The 21,268-nt window shown below is 38.3% G+C and overlaps 2 protein-coding genes across 5 annotated transcripts in view; both read left to right on the top strand.

Annotated features, from left to right (window-relative positions):
- The window catches only part of LOC139968659 (uncharacterized), a 30,415-nt gene extending 12,992 nt beyond the window's left edge, over positions 1-17,423 (top strand). For 2 of the 3 annotated variants that reach the window (XM_071972917.1, XM_071972916.1), the window contains exons 10-13: positions 1,362-1,448; positions 3,881-4,009; positions 7,568-8,057; positions 8,278-17,423. In XM_071972917.1, coding sequence (XP_071829018.1) covers positions 1,362-1,448; positions 3,881-4,009; positions 7,568-8,057; positions 8,278-10,907 — 3,336 coding nt within the window. In that variant the 3' untranslated portion in view covers positions 10,908-17,423. The remainder of the gene's footprint in view (positions 1-1,361; positions 1,449-3,880; positions 4,010-7,567; positions 8,058-8,277) is intronic. The other variant, XM_071972918.1, reaches the window with a different exon arrangement.
- Positions 17,424-19,460: 2,037 nt separating this feature from the next.
- The window catches only part of LOC139968665 (protein phosphatase 3 catalytic subunit alpha-like), a 128,457-nt gene continuing 126,649 nt past the window's right edge, over positions 19,461-21,268 (top strand). Inside the window, exon 1 of one of the 2 annotated variants that reach the window (XM_071972932.1) lies at positions 19,461-19,762. In XM_071972932.1, coding sequence (XP_071829033.1) covers positions 19,714-19,762 — 49 coding nt within the window. In that variant the 5' untranslated portion in view covers positions 19,461-19,713. The remainder of the gene's footprint in view (positions 19,763-21,268) is intronic. The other variant, XM_071972931.1, reaches the window with a different exon arrangement.

Raw genomic sequence — 21,268 nt, 5'->3', positions numbered from 1 at the left:
TGTCATATATCCGGTTTAGGTCATAGTTTTCTAGATGTCTGTGATGTACTCTTGAATTTTTGTCGACGGAAAATGTTTGCTCATATTTGAGTGAAGGGAGGAGTAGGGTGTTTTTATCTCACATATATAATAGAGGGAAATTAGGCATCAAATTAAGGTTATAACCTGAAGAAAGATGTATTTCCATGAACAAAAGAACTCATTCCTTCTCAAGTAACCATAAAAACTAGAACATTTCTTATGAATATTTGTGCATGAAGATGTGGATTGTTGTGTGGATTGATAAATATCCTCATGTTTTATTCAGTGTCTGATTGGTTTAAAGTTTGATATCTCTTTTGTCAGTTTCAAAGAACCCTCTCTCTGTCTGATCACAACCCCACTCAACTCAACAGTTGTGACCTAGTATTTATAGAGACCCATGGACTCTCACCTAGTCCCCCCCCCCACCCTCCAAACACTGCCCGACTGATCACAAACCATCTCAACTTAGCAGTTGTGACCTAGTATTTAATTGTCGTAGAGACCGTGGACTCACCCCTGACCCCCCCTTCCCTTCCTCGGCACACTGCCCGACTGATCAGGAACTGTCTCAACTCAACAGTTGTGACCTAGTATTTAATTGTCATAGAGACCAATGGACTCTCACCTAGCCCCCCTCCCCCCACCCTCCAAACCCTGCCCGACTGATCATGAACCATCTCAACTCAGCAATTGTGACCTAGTATTTGATTGTGGTAGAGACCTGTGGACTCACAACTGACCCTCCCCCTTCTTCCTGCACACTGCAGTTGTGATCTAATATTTGATTGTTGAAGAGACTCATGGACTCTCACCTAGCCCTCCCCCCACCCTCCAAACACTGCCCAACAGATCATGAACCATCTCAACTCAGCAGTTGTGACCTAATATTTGATAGTCGAAGAGACCCACAGACTCACCTCTGACCCCCACACTCCTGTTCGACTGATCAATACACACAGCGGCTGTTTGCCGTCGCTTGCAAATTTATCACCCTGTGATTAGTTACTGAGGTAAAAAGTTTACAGTTTTAGTCATGAACCACTGCACACTACCGACTGCCAGTTGGGAAAATGCTTCATCAGGTCGATTCATTATCATTCTGGTATTGCAGTTCTTACCAGTTCTGCTGGAATGATTCCACTCTTATATTAAAATCAGGTGATTATTCAACTGTCTGTTTGCTCTAGTAAAAGCAATTGCTTGGCAATTAGTCTAATTTTGGTGATGAGAGAAACAGCATTGTTAGAAAAAATGTCTGACTTTTTGCAGAAAATGTACAACTAGCTAACTATTACATTTAAGTTTTGACCATTTATACGATGTTCCTTTCTTGACAGGTTAATCTTTTGGTACCAGACTTGGGTACCGAGCCTTCACCGCTACCTGCTCTGTACCAAGACACAGCTGAAGGAACCTCAGAACCAGTAAGAACAGATATGCTTTCTTCTCCTTGTTCTGGTTTAATCTGCCTCTAATCTGACTTATGTATTTATGACAGGAGACAGGGTTTGACTCAGTTCACGAAAAAATGACGATAGTATCAAACAGGACATTGACATGAAAGTTCTTTTATAACTGAGTGAAAGATTAAATCTGAGTTGACAACAATACAGTAGGTTTCTATACTGTAAAGTTTTCTTGGGTGCCCCAAACTTAACACAAAGTGAAGAAAGGTTTTGCCTTAGTTTTACAGCAAAAGAATTTTTTATGAAACAATATATATGTTGTTTTGAAATATATATGTCACTAACATGGATAATCATACACTGGATCTTGTTTCAACATTCCATGCTTGCAAACAATACACAAGGTGTTTGTGGCAACCAAAGGTTGGACACATCACTTCATGGCAGATTGGTGGCACTTTTTTTGGTTTGTTTTTGGCATCTTATCTTATGTTATCTTCTTCTCACTTAGAGAGTGAAAAGAAACTTGCTATATTTTAAAGCCATTTTCTGACTATATATTCTGAATATAGAAATGGGTGAGGTAATATAGGGAGGGGTGGGGAATATAGGGAGGGGTGGGGAATATAGGGAGGGTTGGGGAGGAGGAATCAGTTTATTAGTTTTACAAAAAACATGGTGAAATGACAGTAGATTCTCTACTGACATTTCTTTGATTTAAAATATGTTATCATTTGATATTTTCGATGCTGGATTTCTTGCCACACCTGCATATAATTATATCTCAGAAATACATGTAAAATATATTATTATTTGATATTTTCAATGCTGGGAATACCTCGTAAATAATGTATTTGTGAATTTTAAATTTTCCCATTAAACATCTTTTTTTTTGCAGTAATAAACATTTAAAATAGTATACTATGCTACTGTTTGCTTTGCTCGAAATCTCTTTCAAAAATCACCAAGTATATTACTCATCAGTTCAGCTATGTATACGGTTAAGTGGGTAAATTGTGTAAAACCCTTAATATTAATCAGCATCATAAAACCAACTGTCCTCAGTGAACCGTGTCTTGTGAGTAACTGGTTTCCCTCCTGGATGTCTCATACCATCGGTAAACCAAGGGCTTATGCTTAATTTCTACACTAAATTAAAAATGCTTTCATGTGCTACTCACAGCTTGCAACTACCCTAGCAACCTATTCACCAAGTAGTCTGCACCGGTACCAGGCATTTGCAGCTTGCATTTCCTTATAGGTATAGATTGGCAGATAAACTTCATCCAGGATAAACAAGGGGTACATTTTTATATAGGTCGTGGGGTCAAATGTCGGGCTGTGATGACCCCTCTTTAAGCTGCATAAATGCATTGGGTTGCAACATTTTAGCAATTCTGATCAAATAATGTATTATTTGCCCATAATGGGGCTCTCCAGCTACACCCAAAGGTCAACAGAGGTCACTGTCATATCAGTGATGTCTAGGTCCGGAATATTTAACGAGCTGGGCTTACAATAGCAGATCATAATGATTACATGACTTGATCAGTGCTAGTATATATACAATATCATTCATAACTAGTGAAGCGTTATTGAAATGTTTCAGAAAATCTCAAGTCAAACTAATCATGTTTAAGCACCTTAACACCTGTGTTTTCTGAATTACTTTTCTTGTTCGGCCAAACTGGCGTCTCTTTGCAAGATCATCTGGTGTGTTGGCATGCTAGTGAGTGATATCACACGACAGTGTTACTTTGCTTTAGAGATAAGTAAACATTAGTAAACATTAATGTACACATTAGGACCTCAGTGGGAACGCTGGAGAGCTCTGTTCAACTTACCCCAAATCGAACTAAATTTTATTTGCAGTCATATGGCCATCCCTTATTAGCAACGTATTAACCATTTAGTCCAACACAGAAAATGTTGTGTCCTACAAACTTTAATGTAATGTTTATTGTTCATTTATATGTTTAATTGGTTGCATATAGAGCCACCAAATTTTAGGGAATTCAACACAAAATGCAGCTTTGAAGGTTTTAGTAAATTTTGTAGTTACAATGGCAACTAAGATGATCAAAATTATGTCTGTCATAAACATAGGTAACTTATTATTAACGGTTGGAAACTAAGCCAGGAGAGTGGTTGACATCTCGGTTCTTTGTAAATATTTGTAGGAAGCCACTTATTGTAATATGTAAGTTCCATGCAGCTTGCAGCCAGATTTTAGTAAAACAAATTGCCAAGTTTGATTGGGAAACTGCTGTCACAAGCAAGGAAATATCCTTCCCATGCCTTTGCCTTTAACAGTATTTCCTGCACTCATGAAACCAATTGTGTTTTGTTAACAGGCATTTTCCTCTAATCAGTCCAAGTTCAATTTGTTTTTGTTTTTGTTTTTGTTTTTTTCCCTTCATCTTCCAACTTTTTCTTTAATTCTCGTTCAGTGGTCCAGCTTGCTTCACAACACCTTCAGTTTTAAATTTGTCAGAGTTGAGTCTCTGAGGAACAGGTTGAACTTGCTCAAGTCTTCTCTTGCCGCAAACGCTTCTTCTTCACCTAACGCACCTACTCAGGTTTGTGTAGCATGCAGTGATGCACCCTTCCATGTGAATCAATGTGTCTTTAAAAGCAGCAGTTTAATCTTCTTCCTATATTTTTCATGATATGAGACAGTCAAACAATGTGTAAAGCACATGAAACCCTGCCAACTCGTCAGAAGGTTTATGTTGCATTTGATACAAACTTGGTCAACGTGATCAGCAGTTTGGTGGGTCACAAAACTTGTACTTTAATATTTAGGTCAAAGGTCATTAGACAATGTTATAAAGTCTACTCCTTCTAGAAGGTTTCTCTTTAATTTTGATCTAACTCGGTCATAGTGATCAGGAAATGATGGGTCGAAAAATGTGTACTTAATTTCAGGTCAAAGGTCATTTGGTGGCAAAAAAAAGGTCACAGCAGGAAAATTGTTAAAAAGGGCTTCTCCTAGGCTTTTTGTGTGATATGATTTCAACCTGGTTACAGTGAAGATGGGTGAGTAATGATGTTGATGATTGTAAGGTCAGAGGTCATGTGGGATACCCCTGGTCAGCTAAAACATCCCACCCCCACCCAATAAAAGAAATTTGTCCAAATCTGGCAGATACCATTAGTGTTCGGTACAAATTGATCAGAAAAGATGTCTTCCTGACCCAAGTTTCATCTATAATATATATCTCTGTTAAGCAGTATTGAGTGACATTGTATCAGAGTTGAACTATAGTATCACTGATGTTGTGATATGTTTTCTAACTCCCCCACAATGTTCTGCTTTCTCATTTTCGGCATTTCTCATATAACAGTAAGATTTATTAGAATGGCCAACCGGTGGCTCTCTTGTCTGCTTGAATGACCTTTTATCATTTGGTTTCACTTTTTATCCTAAATATTGCTTCTTTTTTCTTTTCTAATACATCAAATGTTGCACTTCCCTGTCTGCTTGACTTGTTTTCTGCTCTTTTTTTCACCTATGCTCGCCCCATCAATTATTTAAATGTCTCTAACTTTAACATTCATGAACTAGTTTAAATTATTTCATATTTGTTAACTTTCCTTTCAAGATTAGAGCCCTACTTTTCTACATCTTGTCAGACTGTAATACTCTCATTCATTTTCTCATTGTAATCTAGTTAATCACAAAAATAACTCTTTCTTTTCTGTGTTTTCTGTGTCAGCGTTCATTATATTTCTACCCTGGTGACTTCATGGGTAGTGATTTAAGATTGAAATTGAAAAAAATTGCAACTTATGTCGGTAAAACTTGGGTTCTGATCGATTTTTCTTGCCGAAGGGAATGGATGTGATGTGTGCGAGTGTCTGGCTATGTGATATCCTTGGCTTGTACACAGGATAACTCAAAGAGTGCTTGATGGTTTAATTTTCATACATGGTATGTGGATCCACCTAAGTGATTTCAAGAACCCTATTGTTGCTGTTGTAGAGGTCAAAGGTCATTTTAGGTCATATTTAAGAGAAAGACATTTTGACAGCCTGGACCTCTTCATCGCAGGCAATCCAGACAGTCATGTCCATTGTGTTGTTGAACAAGATCTGTTTGTAATAACATTTGATGGTATGGGAGTGACAGATATATATATATATATATTCAAAATAATGTGATTACACAATATGCAACTTGCATGGGGTAGTATCTTCTTGTCGGACTACATATTTTGAGAACCACCAGTTGAAGATTGTCTATACCCAGTCCAGGGGCATGAACAACCATGCCAGGTATTGGGGACAGATATTCACAGGGCACTGTGTTGAAGTCCTCAATTTCCCTTAAGTATATCTTGCAAATGAGAATGCATTATTGTTTATCCAATATTTCCATAATTGTCCCCAAGACTGTAGTCAACTGATCGTACCCCCCCACCCCCCCCAGGCCTGGCCCAGTCTTGTCACTCACCAGATATGTAGTCTTCACATCTGGTATCATTTGGAGAGTACTGGGATACCATTAGGAGATATAAATCCTTACTCCAGGAACAGATCATTGCAATATAATCTCCATGTTCTATATATTCCTTGCCTTTGTAAAAGGAGGACTGCCTTTGTAAAATCAGGACTGCTTGTAAAAGTCTTGCTTCTTCAGTCCTCCCTCCTTCACCTCCTTGTTTTTATGTATTCATGATGACGATGATGACAAATGATTTTATAATGTTTTTTAATTACAAAGAATAATTTTCTGATTCATCTTCTTACCAGAATCATCATTACAAATTTTGTTCTTTTTCTTAAAAAAATAAACCATATTGTGTACTAATTGTGAACCGTTTAAAGTTGATAGTTTCTTTGCAAGAGCACGCTAACTTCCTTCTTTCCATTCATATTTTCCCTTTATTATCACTCATGTGTATTGTACTATTACAAGGGAATGTGTATTGTGTGTAAATAGTGAACTGCCAGGTTTATGATGATAGGAATAGAGGCATTTTATAAATGCACTGTGGATGACGTACAAAGGTTAGCTTAATGTACCTAATGGATGGGGGTGGGGGTATGCTGCAATTAGCTTAAATATAATCGTATACAGTTGAAAAAAAATGACCCCTACATCATTATTGTGTGAGCACACATCGAAAAGAGAAGGCATTTTATAAGCTCTAGTGTCCATACAAGATCATCACAAGGATCGGGTGTTACTAATGACCTTCTATTGACATCCTAACTGTTATTAAACTAATATCATCAAACCGAATCATAAAGGTTCGTTTCAGGTGGTTGTATTTTATGGGGAAGTTAATTATACTGTACATTAGAACGAGCTCTGCGTGATGCATTAGTTAAACTGACACAGATTAGTCTTGAAATCTTGCTCGATAAACTCTCCAGCTAAAAGAAGTAAGAAGCTAATGTCAAGGATGCTAGGATACTTTGGATTTGACATTTAGGGAGGTATTAGTTTTAATGATAGCTGGGATATGTTGATTGATAGATATTTCAGGAATATATATATTTTATATATATTAAAAAGAAGGAATATGATGGGAGGTTATTTTTAGAGAAAAACTTGACATTTCTACTCCTAAGTAGCATCCCGAGAAAGATGTTCTTTTAGAGTCTGTTTTAACTCTTGAAATTAATTTTTCACAAGTTATTGTATAGTTTTGAACTGTTCAGAAACGGAGGCATATTGAAGTAAAGGAAGCATATGTGTGCATGCATGCTTGTGTATGTATGTGTATGTATGTGTGTATGGTAGGTGTATTATGCGTGTATGTGTGTGTATGTGTGTAGTATATGTGTGTTTGTTTACTGATCAGCTTGAAATCCCTCTCAACTCTTCATGCACTTCTACAACAAAACTAAAATAACAATATGTTCATTGCACTGAAAAACAAGAAAAGACAAAAGAAATTGTATCATTGTCTTCCCCATTTTTAAAATCAAACCTTATTTGTAAATCAGCACTGCCATATAGAGGTCTGATGTCTTTTTTCATTGTTTTTGATGTATTTAATCTGATTGTGTTATGCTAGATAAACATTATTCAAATTTATCCTTATATTACACACAATAGTCATCAGCCTACATGTGTTTTAGTTTGTAAAAGGTCAGACTGACTTTTTTATGCAACTTTCTTGCAGGACGTAACTTTTGCTGATTCTGGGCAAGGGGAAGAGAAAGGAGCGGCAATGGGTTGTGATAGCCTGATGGATGTTTCGGAGGAGACCGTGGCCTGCCGGTCGGTTGAAGATTCCAGTGGTTTGCAGAGTCATATAGGCCAACCTTTGACCAATGGTGTTCTGAATCAATCAGGCCACGAAAGCAGTCACTGCAGCTCTGAGAAAGAGAGAGATACGGAGAATGATCGGACTGGTGGTAAACATCTATCAAGCATATCCCATGGTGCAACAGGTAGTCACGTGACTCAAAATGACATCATCAGAGAAGACCATGTGGAAGATGTGGTTTCTATTCCTGGAGTGAAGATGCAAGAAAGTCGTTTTGGAGATTTGCATCGGATTGGTGGAACTTCCAAGAACGACGAGGAAAATACCTCAGATTGGCATATTTCTTCGAACCAAGTGGATGTTGCAATTGAAATGAAGAATTTCAGCTTGGATGCTGCCGATGGTAAGAAGCATTTAGTTAAATTTCTTTTCTTTTATGGTCAAACTCATTGATGTCCTTTTCTGTATTGAAGAAAAGGTTATGATTAATTCAGTCACTACACCGTGATCTCTCAGTTACGGAGATGATATATTTTTTTTCTTCTTTCAGCAAATAGCCGATTCAAGTCATTTTAATTGATTTTATTCATCTGGTAATATAATATCCATTCATCCACTTTCAGATTACCCAGTGGCAGCCGCCAAGTATTCATTTGAAGACGAACTGCTCAGTCTCCTGGAGACCATCGGCACAGAAGGCAAACAGTTGAGGCAGAAATTAGACTCGGCACAAGAGAGAGAATTGTATCTCCTCGGGCAATTGCAGGAGACGGTGTCTGGGAAACACGAGGAGAAAGTGATAGCCAGACTCATCCAGGAATTGGAGATGCTCAGAAAGGAGAACAGACGGCTCTTCCGAGAATTGGCCGATGCCAGAGGTGAGGTTTCGCTCAAGAAACAAAAGTTTGATGCTCTTCAAAGGCACTGTCACCATCTGGAGGGTGAAATAGACAGATTGAAATCCGGTGCAGGGTCCACCGGATCGGGTGCGGGGCAAGGCGTAGGATACAGAAACGGGACGGAGAGTAGAGTTGAGGAATCCAGAGAAGAGAATGAAACAACGGTCAAGCGAGAAAGTGCCTTAGAAAAGTTGATGAGGAGAACCGCTGAAGAAAATAAGCAGTTGAGAGCTGAGCTGTCCTCTTATAGAACAGACTCCTCACAAACCTCGAAAAGGAATGAGACGACCAGAGATGCTTTGAGGAATGTCGAGGAGGATAACAGAGATTTAAGAGTGAAATGTCAAAAACTGACAAGGAACATAGAAAATATGACCGTGGATCTACAAACCAAGGAGAAGAGGATGGGCCGATACGAACGCTACTTGGAGATCTTACGGAAACAGAACGAAAAACTCATTTCTCACATCGGAGGTGAGCCTCTTCGAGGGGATGGGAGAGTGGACGTTGCTAAAATGGAGTTGGAAGAAGTTAAGGAGGAATATAAAGAGCTGAGAAAGAGGCTTGAAATAGCTGAAGAGGATAGAATCTTATTAAATATAGAACTGGATCAAATTAAGGCAGGCGGTTCAAGGATAAATTCAGACGCAATTGATTCAGTGTTTCAAGAATTCCATAATCTACCTAGATCAGATATTAAAAAGAGCAAAGACGATATGAATGTAAGTGAAGCAGATGCAGTTCCGAAGTTTCCAATTGCTGGTTCTTCCTTAACCTCGGGTAAAGAAGACAGTTCCACTGTAATTAATGAGGTTATTAGTGGCAGAGGTGAGGCAGAGGGGAGTAGCAATGAGGTTGAAACAGCAGTAAAAGTGTTACCTGAAGTGAAGAGGTCAGCGGCCACCAGAAGCCAATTATCAGATGTGTCGAGCTTAAGAAGTTACGATGTTTCAGAATCTGAGACTATGCAAAGTGATTCTGATTATGCATTTGAGGAATACGGCAGCAGGACGAGAGCTGCTCACGGTGGGCTCGTCGATGGCGGAGTCGGTGGTCACATTCAAAGGAGTTTCAGATCACCCAGTCTGGGTAGCTTGATCAGAGCTCATGCCATGGAAGATCTGAGAGACGGAGAAGCAGATGAAGAAACAGAGAAGAGACATTCATTGATGGGTGGTAGGGTATCTGAAGCAAGCCATGGAGAAGGTCCGAGAAGGGTAGTTGTAGGTTCTGTGGTAGCTGACAGGGCGGACAACGTCACTTCCAAGGGAACCAAGACGCCCTCCTCTAGACCGTCCGAAAATTACCATCTTGAACATTCCATATATTATACACCTACCCTGAACCTGCCCATGAAGAGACAACCTTTTGAAGGGAGATTAGATTATGAAACCCTTCCTGTCAATTCTCAGACACCATACAAAGGCCGGCTTGCGGCAAGTCGAAGCGAGACGGACATTCTCAGTGATAGGAAAAGAAACACTTCAGGCAAGACTCACCTGAACACTGTACAGTCAGAGTCTAACTTGAATCATAAGCCAAGAGAGGGCGCCATGTACTCCAGTCAATATGGAAGTCAAAAAGTCCACCAGATCATATCCGGATCTAGTCGGGTACCTAGGTGGAGGCAGCTTAGGTACTCCAGGGCAAAATATCTTCCACCTTCAAAGACGGGAGAAACACTGGCAAGTCCTCTGCCAAGGTCTTCACCTAGCAAGAATGTCCCGCTCCTGTACCAGTCAACCCCTCTGACCGAGGGAGATGTCGATAGAGTGGAACGTTACTACACCCCAACAGCTTTCATGGACGGATTTGCCACAAGTCATCCATCTTCACCAAGAAATCTTAACATTCCAATGGATAATGAGGAAGAGGAATTCCAACCTCTACCGGATCAGCTGACAGAGCCTAAGAAGTTAGCCGATGTTACGCCACCTCGGAATCAAAATGTGTCTCCCAGAAACCATAGCTCCGGTGTAGCAGCTGTGAAGATGAAATTGTCCTTTGAAGAGGCAAATCCAAGAACTACACTGGAGAAGAGAAAATCCCCAACAGTACTGACGTTGGACGAAAACGAACAGAACACTTACCCAGAACTTGACGATAAAATTGTGGGAGGATTTGCTTCAGGAGGCAAAATGGAGCACAGAGGTATGGAAGGAGGTGCAGCGGACGTGATGGCATTGCGGGTGATCCGAAAGGCAGACTCTGGAATATCTTTGAGCAGTGCTGGGTACGATAATCCATCACACCCTACCACCAGCAAAGAAGTCAGTTACATCCACAAGATGCTGTCTCCAGCTGACCAATCCTATGCCAATTCCATCATCGATAAGTATCTAACCAAAAATTAGGAATTTATCATCATGAAGTTTCAATAGTAAATGGCTTAGTGTCGTACTATATTGATCAAACAATCTAGGATATGTAACCCTCCATGAGTTCATATGAAATTAACTTTTTTTTAAATCTAATTATTTTCATTTTGTAGTAATTTTGGCAGTGAACATTAGCTGTCAGAACTGACTGAGAAATATGACAAGCAGCTGAGACAAAGCTAAAACTGAATGTAGGCAACATTGTCACTTTCCATTGAGAGATTAAAGGCGATATGTAATTGTCTCTCAAGAGGAAGTGGTGAGACAAATATATCCCAAGCCTTTCCCTGCTTGCCTTCCCTTCCCACCCCTCCCCCACCCCTTCCCCTCACCCATAAGCTGTTAGTGTTCCCACCAATAGATAAATGACAGTGTGCTGGTATATATATATTTTTTTAGGTTTACAATGCTAACTACAATATCATTGGAATGAGTAGGGAGTTGCTATCTGTTTGCTAGCAAAGGAAAAGTCTCCGATATATTTATTTGAATATTTATCAGGGAATAATTTATTCGGCATTTTGAAATGGGCAAATTGCTATACAAGTGCAAAGAGTTAGAGCAGTTCTTTTGTACACAGGTATCATAGTATTTCGTAAGGGAATGTTCAGAGCCCTCTAAAGTGCTATAGAAACTTTGAGGACTAATCTGTTCCCTGTTTATAAATTATAACTATTTTGTAGTTTGTCCTGAGTGGTTACAGTCCTATTATTGGGTACACATTCGTGAGGCTTTAGTACAATACCTTCAGCTCCCTTTATAGGAGACAGATATTAATAAGAAAATACATATTTTTTTAAGGTAATAGTTTTCCTAACACCGATATAAGTCTATCATACTAATCATGTCAGCATTCGCAGAGATTTGAGGGATTGGAACAAACTACGCAACCACTTAGAAAGCCTGTAAATGCTTGATGAATGACAAATTTGATGAATAACAAATTTATTGATATAATTGCATATTGATATTTGCATATTGATGAATAACAAATTTGAAGAATTACGAATGATTCCTGTCAGACAGACTGAGGGGACAGGCAGGTTGGTGAATTGTTTAGTCTGTAAATATGAATAGAAACTAACTGACTGAGGTAATGTTAGCCGAGGGTAATTTTCAGTAATTATTATTATAAATCTTAATCTTTATTGATGTGTGGTTTGTGATCGACGTTCTACGACTTAAGAGACCATTCAGTGTGCTTCATATCCACAGCTTTCATGACTCTATATGTATGCCAAGTGTGCAGTTAAATTCAATGTTAAAACACTCTTTAACCCTTTATGACTGAAGTTTAATAGTTAAGTTTCTATGATCTTATATATATATGTGTACTTTATTGATGTGTGATATTAGTTACTGGACCTAATCTTTTGATCCTCCAGTTGATCAGGGTTTTGTATGTAAATTGCATTGCATCTGTCATGTACAGTACTATTTGCTAGTTTATCGAATTAACGCCATCATTTTGTGTTGAGTTTGGAAGATTTTTTTTTTTCCAATTTTTTTTGGCCATTTCATATCCTAATGCAACTAAAATTGCAACACAGCTCTTCACTTTCATGCTAAGTAATCAAGGGAATTCTTAAGTAGGTTTTTAATCAGCTTTCATTTGATTAGTACAGATGAAAAGCAAATCGCAGCTTTAATTGTACCAAGAGATTAGATTTCACCGGGAAGCACTGTTATACCCATCCATGTGCCATTGCAGTTAACTATATATTCACTCCTGTGACCAAAAAGGACACACTATAATATGTAAAAGATCAGAAAATTACATGTTCGCATTTTCCATTTGTTATGTTATGTTAAAATATATTAATCACAAGTTGGCCCTATAGAGACAAAGTCTTCATATCTGCTATGAGATTCCTTGGGATGCAAAATATAGGTTGTAGAAAAACTTATCGTGGGCTGCAGTTATTAGCTTAAAGGCCACACCAGTACTGTAGTGGATCGCTTTTCTTTTTGTCTTGAAAAGACAATCGTGCCCTTAAAAGGCACTAAAGAGAGTTATTTGTCTGTAATTGATATACAATAGCTAATTGGGCACCAGAGGGTGAGTATGTTAACAACAACGAAAAAAGCAAAAATGGATTAACTTCATATATTCAGTTTTGTATTCTTCAAAGTATTAGTTTACCACAGTATTCAATGCAAGTTCTTTTTGATCAAGTCATAAGCAATTGGTTTATTCTTAGTCTTAGACGGTTGAGATAGTGAGGAAGGGGAGGGGGGGGGGTTTGGTGGGGAGGATTCGGAATGAAGTATTAGTTTACCACAGTATTTAATACATGTTCTTTTTGATCAAGTCATAAGCAATTGGTTTATTCTTAGTGTTAGACAGCTAGGGTAGTGGGAAAGGGGGGGCGGGGTTGGTAGGGATGGAGGGTTTGGAATCAAGTATTAGTTTACCACAGTATTTAATACAGGTTCATTTCAATCAAGTCATAAACAATTGGTTTATTCTTTGTCTTAGACAGTTTGGATAGGGGGGTTGGAATGATACTGGAGATAAGTTGGGGGGGGGGGTGTAAAGTGGTTTCCTCTGAGTAAGAAGAAGACATCTGTAGGAATTTTTCCATCTTGGTTTTGCTGCAGTTTGTTACATTTTCTCTATTGTGATTAAACCTAAGCCACCCAGCCATTTATTTTCCCATCTGCTTTTTTAATACTATGACAAAAATTTGAATCCCGAAAAGGTCTCCATCTGGCTGAGAGAGAGAGGTTGATTAGATTGCTTCACGTTGAGATGGTTTTGCCCGCACAAATTGTCTGGTTTGGTTTTTCAATTAGTCTCTGATGCATGTGGTGTGGCAAGGATGGTCTCTTTACAGAGAGGTACCGATTCAGACACAAAGAGGCCATAGGAATAACAGCAATAATGTTGTTTCTCTGTTCTTGTACTTCAAGGCAAACAAACATATTTGACTTTTATACTGGACACAGTTTCCTACAAATCCTGAGTGTTTGTAAACCATTCTTTCCTGAGGAAATGTATGGAAATGGTGGTTTATTTATTAAAGATGTATTTTCATTCATATTTTAGTTATCAAAGCACGCAACTACGACATTAGCGGATGCATCCTACACTAGTACACGTACAGTACCATCCTTGTTGGGGAGCTTGGACTTCCAAAGTCTTCTAAAGAGAGCGTATAGCATTCATATTTTGAAACAGTACACCATTTAAATTATTCAATGGATTCATTTAGTTAATTCAATTAATTCATTCAAGTTTGCATTTTGTTGGTCACAATCTTGCATCATTAATTTTGTGTTCACAGACTTTTATATAAATGCTGTAAAGTAATTGTGTAATTAGGTTTCTGTCCATTTTTTATCAATTAATATCTCAACAAAACCAAGCATGCATTGTCGATTGCATTTGGTCACTCTGTATCTGTACAGCCCTGTCTTTATCTCTTTGTGTGATACAGATTAAATTACTAGGTGTTCCTTCGTTTCTATGTAGATAGTTGACTTTTGAGTTGGCAAAAACAAGCTTTGGAAATGGCAAAAGGAAGTTTTGATCTTAGATACTTTGTGTGATTCTGAAATGATACATTCCCCTTAGCATCCTTACAATTTTCTAGGTTACCTGAATGAAATTTAATAAAATATCATATCACATGTTATGCAAGTGTCTTGGAGTACTGGGTAGTACCCCAACCAGGGGCAAAGTGGGATGTCAATTTTGTACCCTGGTACAGTGATTCAACTGGCAGTGCTAGGGCTCAGGATAAAAGAGGCTAAGAAGAAACCAGCATTTTTTTGTGACATAAAAGATGAAATGTTTGCATTTTGAACCAAGAAGTCAAAAGGCCAATAGCACATAAGACCTACTAGAAAAGAGAGGTTTTGATTGTGCTACAATAGGTGTGCAGCTGTGTGTGGATGTCGGCATGGGTACAGAATTGCTTTAAATGTTCATTCCATGCTAAACCATGCCTGAACAATGTCATCACATAAATTGCATTACTCATCCCAAATTACATGCTGTACAGCTGCACTCAGGTGCTGTGCATGCTTTATTTCCGTCTACATACAGGCTACACACTGATTTCTAATATTCTAATATCCTACCCATGAAACTAACGTTCTTACTTTCTGTCATCATTCCACAACTTTCATATGCTTTACAAGTTTCTACACCTGACAAGATGATTATGCATGTATAAAAGTCTAACATACTCAACTCTCTGTTATAAATAGCTTGGTTCTGTTTTTCATATTTTCTTCTAATAATAACTCCCTTCCAAACCTTCTCTACCCTGTCCGCAAGTGACCAGCAGAACCTTACTCCAAATGTATTAGCTCGACTCTGTTTAATATGATAAAAGAGGCAACAATGTTTTCAGTGTCAAGAAGGTTAAGTGATACTTCTGTTTCTTTAATGTATTCCCGTTTCCATAGTAACAGTGCTACTTTTTTTTATTAATTTTGTAAAGTATGAGACAACATTTTATCAACCTTGATCTATCAATTAAATAACATTCCTTTCCTTTCTGTTTTCTGTATAATTTAAGTATTCTTCATGTAGTAGATGTGTTTCAGTTGTATTGTCTGGTATCAGTGAAACCACTGCCGGAGAGAGTGGGTTGCAGGTGGGGGAGGGGATGGGAGGGGGGCGGTAGTTTGTCGAAGGATAGGCAATTATGTTCGGTTTAATAGTTTCTTCTTACAATTTTTCACTTCAGTTTCTTTGCCTCAGGTACCCTCAAACACCTTAAAAATGCACAAGAATACATTTGCTGAGTTCCCAGTTACTATGCACAAACTCATGGGTTGTTTAATTTTTGCTTTCAACAGTTTTGTTATTCTCCTGTGGGATTATAAAATAGATAATATCAGTGGCGGAGCTAGGGGTATTGGTCAGAGGGGGCGAGAAGGCTTGTAGGGGCGCTTTTGACACTTTCTAAGCGGAGCGCCACCACATGTTGGCGCGGAGCGTTTTTAGTAAAGATACTCCCTAGATAGCAGGAAATGACCCTTTCTGGGCCTTGCTAATTTGCAGATAAACAAAGAATAAATAGGTGTCATCGCCATTTTGTCAGAAACTTACACCAACAAAATGTGACAATAAAAAAGTCAATAATCGCAAAAAAGTAAAAGTAGTAAAAAGCTGAAAAGGGCGCCAGCAGTCCATTTGAGTCCGTCAGGGGGGGGATTCGCGCCCCCTGACTGTATGGACGCTCCGCCACTGGATAATATTTTTAATAGATGATGTGGACAGAGGGGATGAGGAAGGCAGGGGAGGGGCGGTAAAAGGAGTACATACTGAAAAATATTTTTCAAGCTATAGGGATGTATCTATATGTGTTTATACAATTATGTTTCTAACTTCGATGTTAATCTAAGGAATTTAGGAGTTTTTCCATATATTTGTGTTATGCCTGGTGTAGGGGTGGTGGTGGTGGGGGGGGGGTGGATGGGATATGAGTGGGTATTTTTGTGCTAATCAGGTCGCAATATTTGAAGTTATGTATTATACACTTTTGTTAGTTAATTAATTGATGTGTATTCTTTGAAAGATGTTCGTAATATTTTTGGAGTTTTTAAATAACATATGCAGGATGTATCTCTAATCAGTGTTTATAATGTTAACTTTATTGTGGACAATGACCTTTTGACCTATTTGCTATACTTTATGCAACCTAGTTTTGATGTATGATGTGCTTGTGTACTAAATGTAAGATTAGACGCTTTCAACAGAGCTAAATTCTCGTCATTGTACAGTACTTTCAATCAATGAAGCTCATTGCAAACAGAAAATATTGATCAGTCCCCTGATCAGTAAACTCTGAGAAAAATTTCGTGATTTTACAAATAAGTAAATAAAATAAAATAAAGATAGATGGCATTTGTCTAATCAAAGCTAAGTAATAATCAGAAATACTCCCAAAATGTGATAAAAAGTACCAAAAGTACTAGGCACAAATAATAAAGCATAAAGACATCTTTTAGAACAACTGTCAGAAAGATTTCGTCATGAGGCATTATGTTACATAATCTGTACCTTTTTTGTATTTTACCTGCAAGTAATTTAGAGATATTTATCTCTTCCACTTGGGTACTTTTTCAGATTTTTTTTTTTATCTGCAATTTTAGGCGTGATAAAATATGTAGGGTGTTTCTGTTAACCTCAAACAAGAGATATATTGCTGCACAGACTTAAGATCGTCGTCATCGCGTACATAACATTGAAATTATTAATATATGAGAAGCACTTATCTATAATATTCCTTGTTTTCTTGTGATTGTTTTTTTCCCCAATAATTACTATGAGTTCATGTTTTTATAGTAAAAAGTAAAGACTTAATTTTCTTTTACGTGTTTAGTGTTTCATGAAGTGAAAGGAAGGTTGCTCTATTGATATGCAAATGTTTGTAAAATTGAATAGTCTGGTGTGCTGATTTTGTTATTTAACCAGTCTTTGGAATATATATGTGTGAATTAACGGCAATGTGAAATAAACGGATAGTAAACAACGGTTTTTAAATATTTTTTGTCTGTGGAAGTTTGCTTAATATGTGTTAGACATCTCTCCCTCAAAGACAGAAATATATATATATAACTTTAAATAAAAGAAATACCGGTTAAAATTGTCAATTTCTCATAGATACTCACCTCCTATGGTTGTGATGATTGTATCTTGTTCAGTCGCCATAGTTACGCATGTAGCGATAGCACCAGTTGGTGTTGTCATGTCCTGCTACTGAAGAAAGCAAGAGAGGGAAAATATTTTGGATGTTCTTAGTTACATAGTCAAAGCAGGTCTGTTACATGTATGCAATGTTCCTAAAGGCCAACAGTTTTACCAAGGAGTTAGTTGGGACAGTTTCCTGGTGTCTGGCCTATCCTCTCCTCCCTCCTCCCTCCTCCCTCCTCCCTCCTCCCTCCTCCCCCCTCCCTCCTCCCTCCTCCCTCCTCTCTCCTCTCTCCTCTCTCCTCCCTCCCCTTTTCTTCCTCCTCCCTTAGTCAGTGTATTGCTATTCAATAGATAGGTGAGGACCCTAGGGTACCCCAAGGAGCCTCTGTGAGCATTCTCAGGTAAGGCACCAAATTTGTATTTTCAGGTCGATCCAGCAAAATGGAGTTGGAAGAAGCATATGGTGTTTTGGGAATTAGAGGGTCTTAATCTGTCATGCAAGTAATGGTTACTCCTGATTAAATCTGACAAGCATATTACATCACTAGTATACTATCATCTTTAATATAACACTTCTCAATGTTGGAAAAACTTTAGGAGGCTCAAAAATGGAAGTTATTTATTAATGATCTCTAGTTTGGTTGAAAGAAGAAAACATGAAAAAGGAAAGCATAAGACAAACCTCAAACCCTGTTGCAGTTCTTAATACTTAAAAACCCATTCAGAGTTTTTGATAGCAGAACGACCTTGGGGGGGGGGGGGGGTTGAGACACGGCTCCTTTCATTCTCAACCCTCTGAGAAAAGAAGTTAGTAGGTATGTTTAGACAATGACCACTAGGCTTATGTACTATTGGAAAAGTTGGAAAATATCACTAAATTTTAATTTCTTGATTTATCAAAGCAGAGCAATGTCGTATTTTAAAGTATACGTCCTCGGAACTTTCTAACTTCCAGTTGCAGAGTTTCAACTTTGAAATAAACCATGTAATATACACTTTACTGGATACAGAGGCATATTAATAGTCTGTTCAGGCGTCCAAGGGCCCCCATGGGTTGGTTCTGATATTTTGACCCAAATGGATCGCAATTTCCAGTCACGTAAGACAGCCAGAAAGAATGCTTTTGTTTCTCTTTGGCTCTGTGTCAAGTGCAGTGTTAGATGAAGTAAAGTTTAAGTGGCCCAGCTCTGATTCTTGAACCAGGGCTTAAACATAGGCCTACTAACACCACTGATTGGATACATATCTCTCTAGCTTGGAATTATGGGAATTAAAAACTATTTGCATAGCTGCACCCAATTTGCGTGAAATTCTTTTGGAGTCTAAGATCGGTTTACTATGGAGTTACTCTCTGACTCACTAAACTGACTTTGTCATTATTTACACCTATTTGTCCGCTTTGTTTCCTGTAACTTGGGAAATATTTGTAAGCGTGGTGGTGACACGAATTGGAGAAGGGGTAGAGTAGTCTGCATGGGAAAAAGAGGAAAGGACCTGTTCATATGTACTTTCGTGTTAAATTTGATTCAGTTTGAAGTAGCATATACTTCTGAAATGTATATGATATTAAGCGCAGCCTACATGTGTTGATAATCCCTTCGACCTCAGACACGGATACAATGATAATCCTATCACTGTTGCCATCACGGGAAGTGTATGGTACCTTGTAAAAAGTCCCATAGGAGATAACGGCACCAACTAACCACGCCCCTTAATGTACACTTTAGAAAGGGAGTTTCCCTTCTATACGTTGCGGACTTATATTTTGAAAAAGCGCACGGGGTAGCGCCCTCCTTTTCACACCGTTTTATGCAAATAAGTCCTGTCTGCAGTTGTTAGGCAGCGTATTTGTGTGTATGTTGAGTTCACTGTGGTAGCGTTAGGCCCAGCAGTCCATACTTAAGTACGTATAGCAGTACATTCTGTACGTAGTATAGTAGTATTTTTAACGTTCAAAATTGAGGGTAGTCTGGCTTGATCACATAGCTAATAGCGAACCGGTAGGTTGCTAGTCACACACAGACGTATCAGAGTAGGAAAATCTACTGGAAATAATCTGGTTATATCGTGGAATATTGGTTTCCATCGTTCGTTTTAACCATTGTTGGTGGATAGTCGGAACTATTTACCATGGCTGCCACTGACGGAAAAATGTCGACGACCGAAAGGGTTGTTACTTGTGAGTAAATTTCTGACCACAATTGTCTGTGAATGCTTGTTTTGAATTACTTAGCAGATGTCTATCAATATCTGAGCGTCAAATATCTGCGCCATGTTTACACTGCATGTAACTATGTATTCATGTATGTCATTCACGTTAGCCTACGAAAAACGAATTAATGAAGTGACGGGGGTTGCGTTGCATTTTTTGGGGAAGTTTTGTAGCTCGCGCCTATTCTATGCTTGATTCTAGCTAAATACAGATCATATTGTTCGTATGTTTGGCTTGACTAAGTTGTACTCTGGCCTAAGTTAGTCTTTACTACGCTACTTCAGTTTGGCCTATTCCGTCGGTTATAGCGATGTCTCTGACCCAAACCATAATTGTGAGCGACCTCGGCATTTAGTAATTTGTTTATTTTTCAATTGGGGTACTTTTGCTACCAAGCCCTGTACCCTGATGAGGCCTGTGGCTTAGGTCTCATTAGACTAAGCTAAGGGAGCTGTAGTCAAATTCAGCAACAACAGCTTCTGGTCCAGATTGGCCTACATTAGTCTGTGTCATACAATAGCTAATTAGGTGCCAAAACTGGACAGGACAAATTTGTTGTTTAACTTATGCAGAGGGAATATGAAAACACTTCTTAATGATAAATTATTCCTAAAACTTATGAAGAATCCTTGTGATGAGTTTAAGGGATAGGCTTAACCTAAGCTACTCCCTAGGCCTAAACTTAGTCACAGTATCCTACAGTAAGCTGTATGCTCAAACTCAAAGCTATCCAATTTTATGCATAGCCATCCTAAAATTGAATTCTCATGTGGAATGTTTGAGCAATGTTGGGGACTTCTTTGCTTTATTAACAAATAACCTTAAAGTTAAAACTGTAATGTATGTGAGCAGTGCCCCAAATATAATCACAGTGGTTGTCTTTATATACTAGATCTCTACGATATGTATGTACATATTATGTTTGTTGTATTTATATGTACACTGACCATAATATATGTTTATTAATATCCTCAATATCTTATTTAATCCATTGTATTTCTGTTTGAGTGTTCAAACTGTATTTTCTTAAATGCTTTTTTAAATCAAATGTCCTTGTCATTTGTTCAAACTGTGGAAATTGTAAAATAAAGCAATTTATTTCTCATGGTTGCTAAGATCTGTTATGTCACTATAAATCTATAAATCCTTCCTGCAGTGAATCTTGGTTCTCTGTTGATGCAATTGCATTTCTCCTGCAAGTAGATCATAATGGTACAAGGGGAGAGGATGTGGGGTGGAGGGGGGGGGGGGGTGGGTTGGAGCTGATTCTGCTCAGTCATCATCAAAGCAAGGGAATTACATGCACAGGATAAGTCTGTGTGATCAGTTCAGGTCAGCTCCTGAGTTGAAAGGGACATGGCTTGACTCCCAAAATAACACCCTTTTGTTTGTTCTATTGACGTTGACATTTGTAGACCTCATCATGCCTGTAATACTATATGACATGTAACTGTTTAGTCTTCCTGGCTAGGA

Source organism: Apostichopus japonicus, chromosome 6, assembly GCF_037975245.1.
Source record: "Apostichopus japonicus isolate 1M-3 chromosome 6, ASM3797524v1, whole genome shotgun sequence".
Taxonomy (NCBI): Eukaryota; Metazoa; Echinodermata; class Holothuroidea; order Aspidochirotida; family Stichopodidae; genus Apostichopus; species Apostichopus japonicus.
Note: the sequence above shows the minus strand (reverse complement) of the source record. Positions and strands in the feature narration are given on the sequence as shown.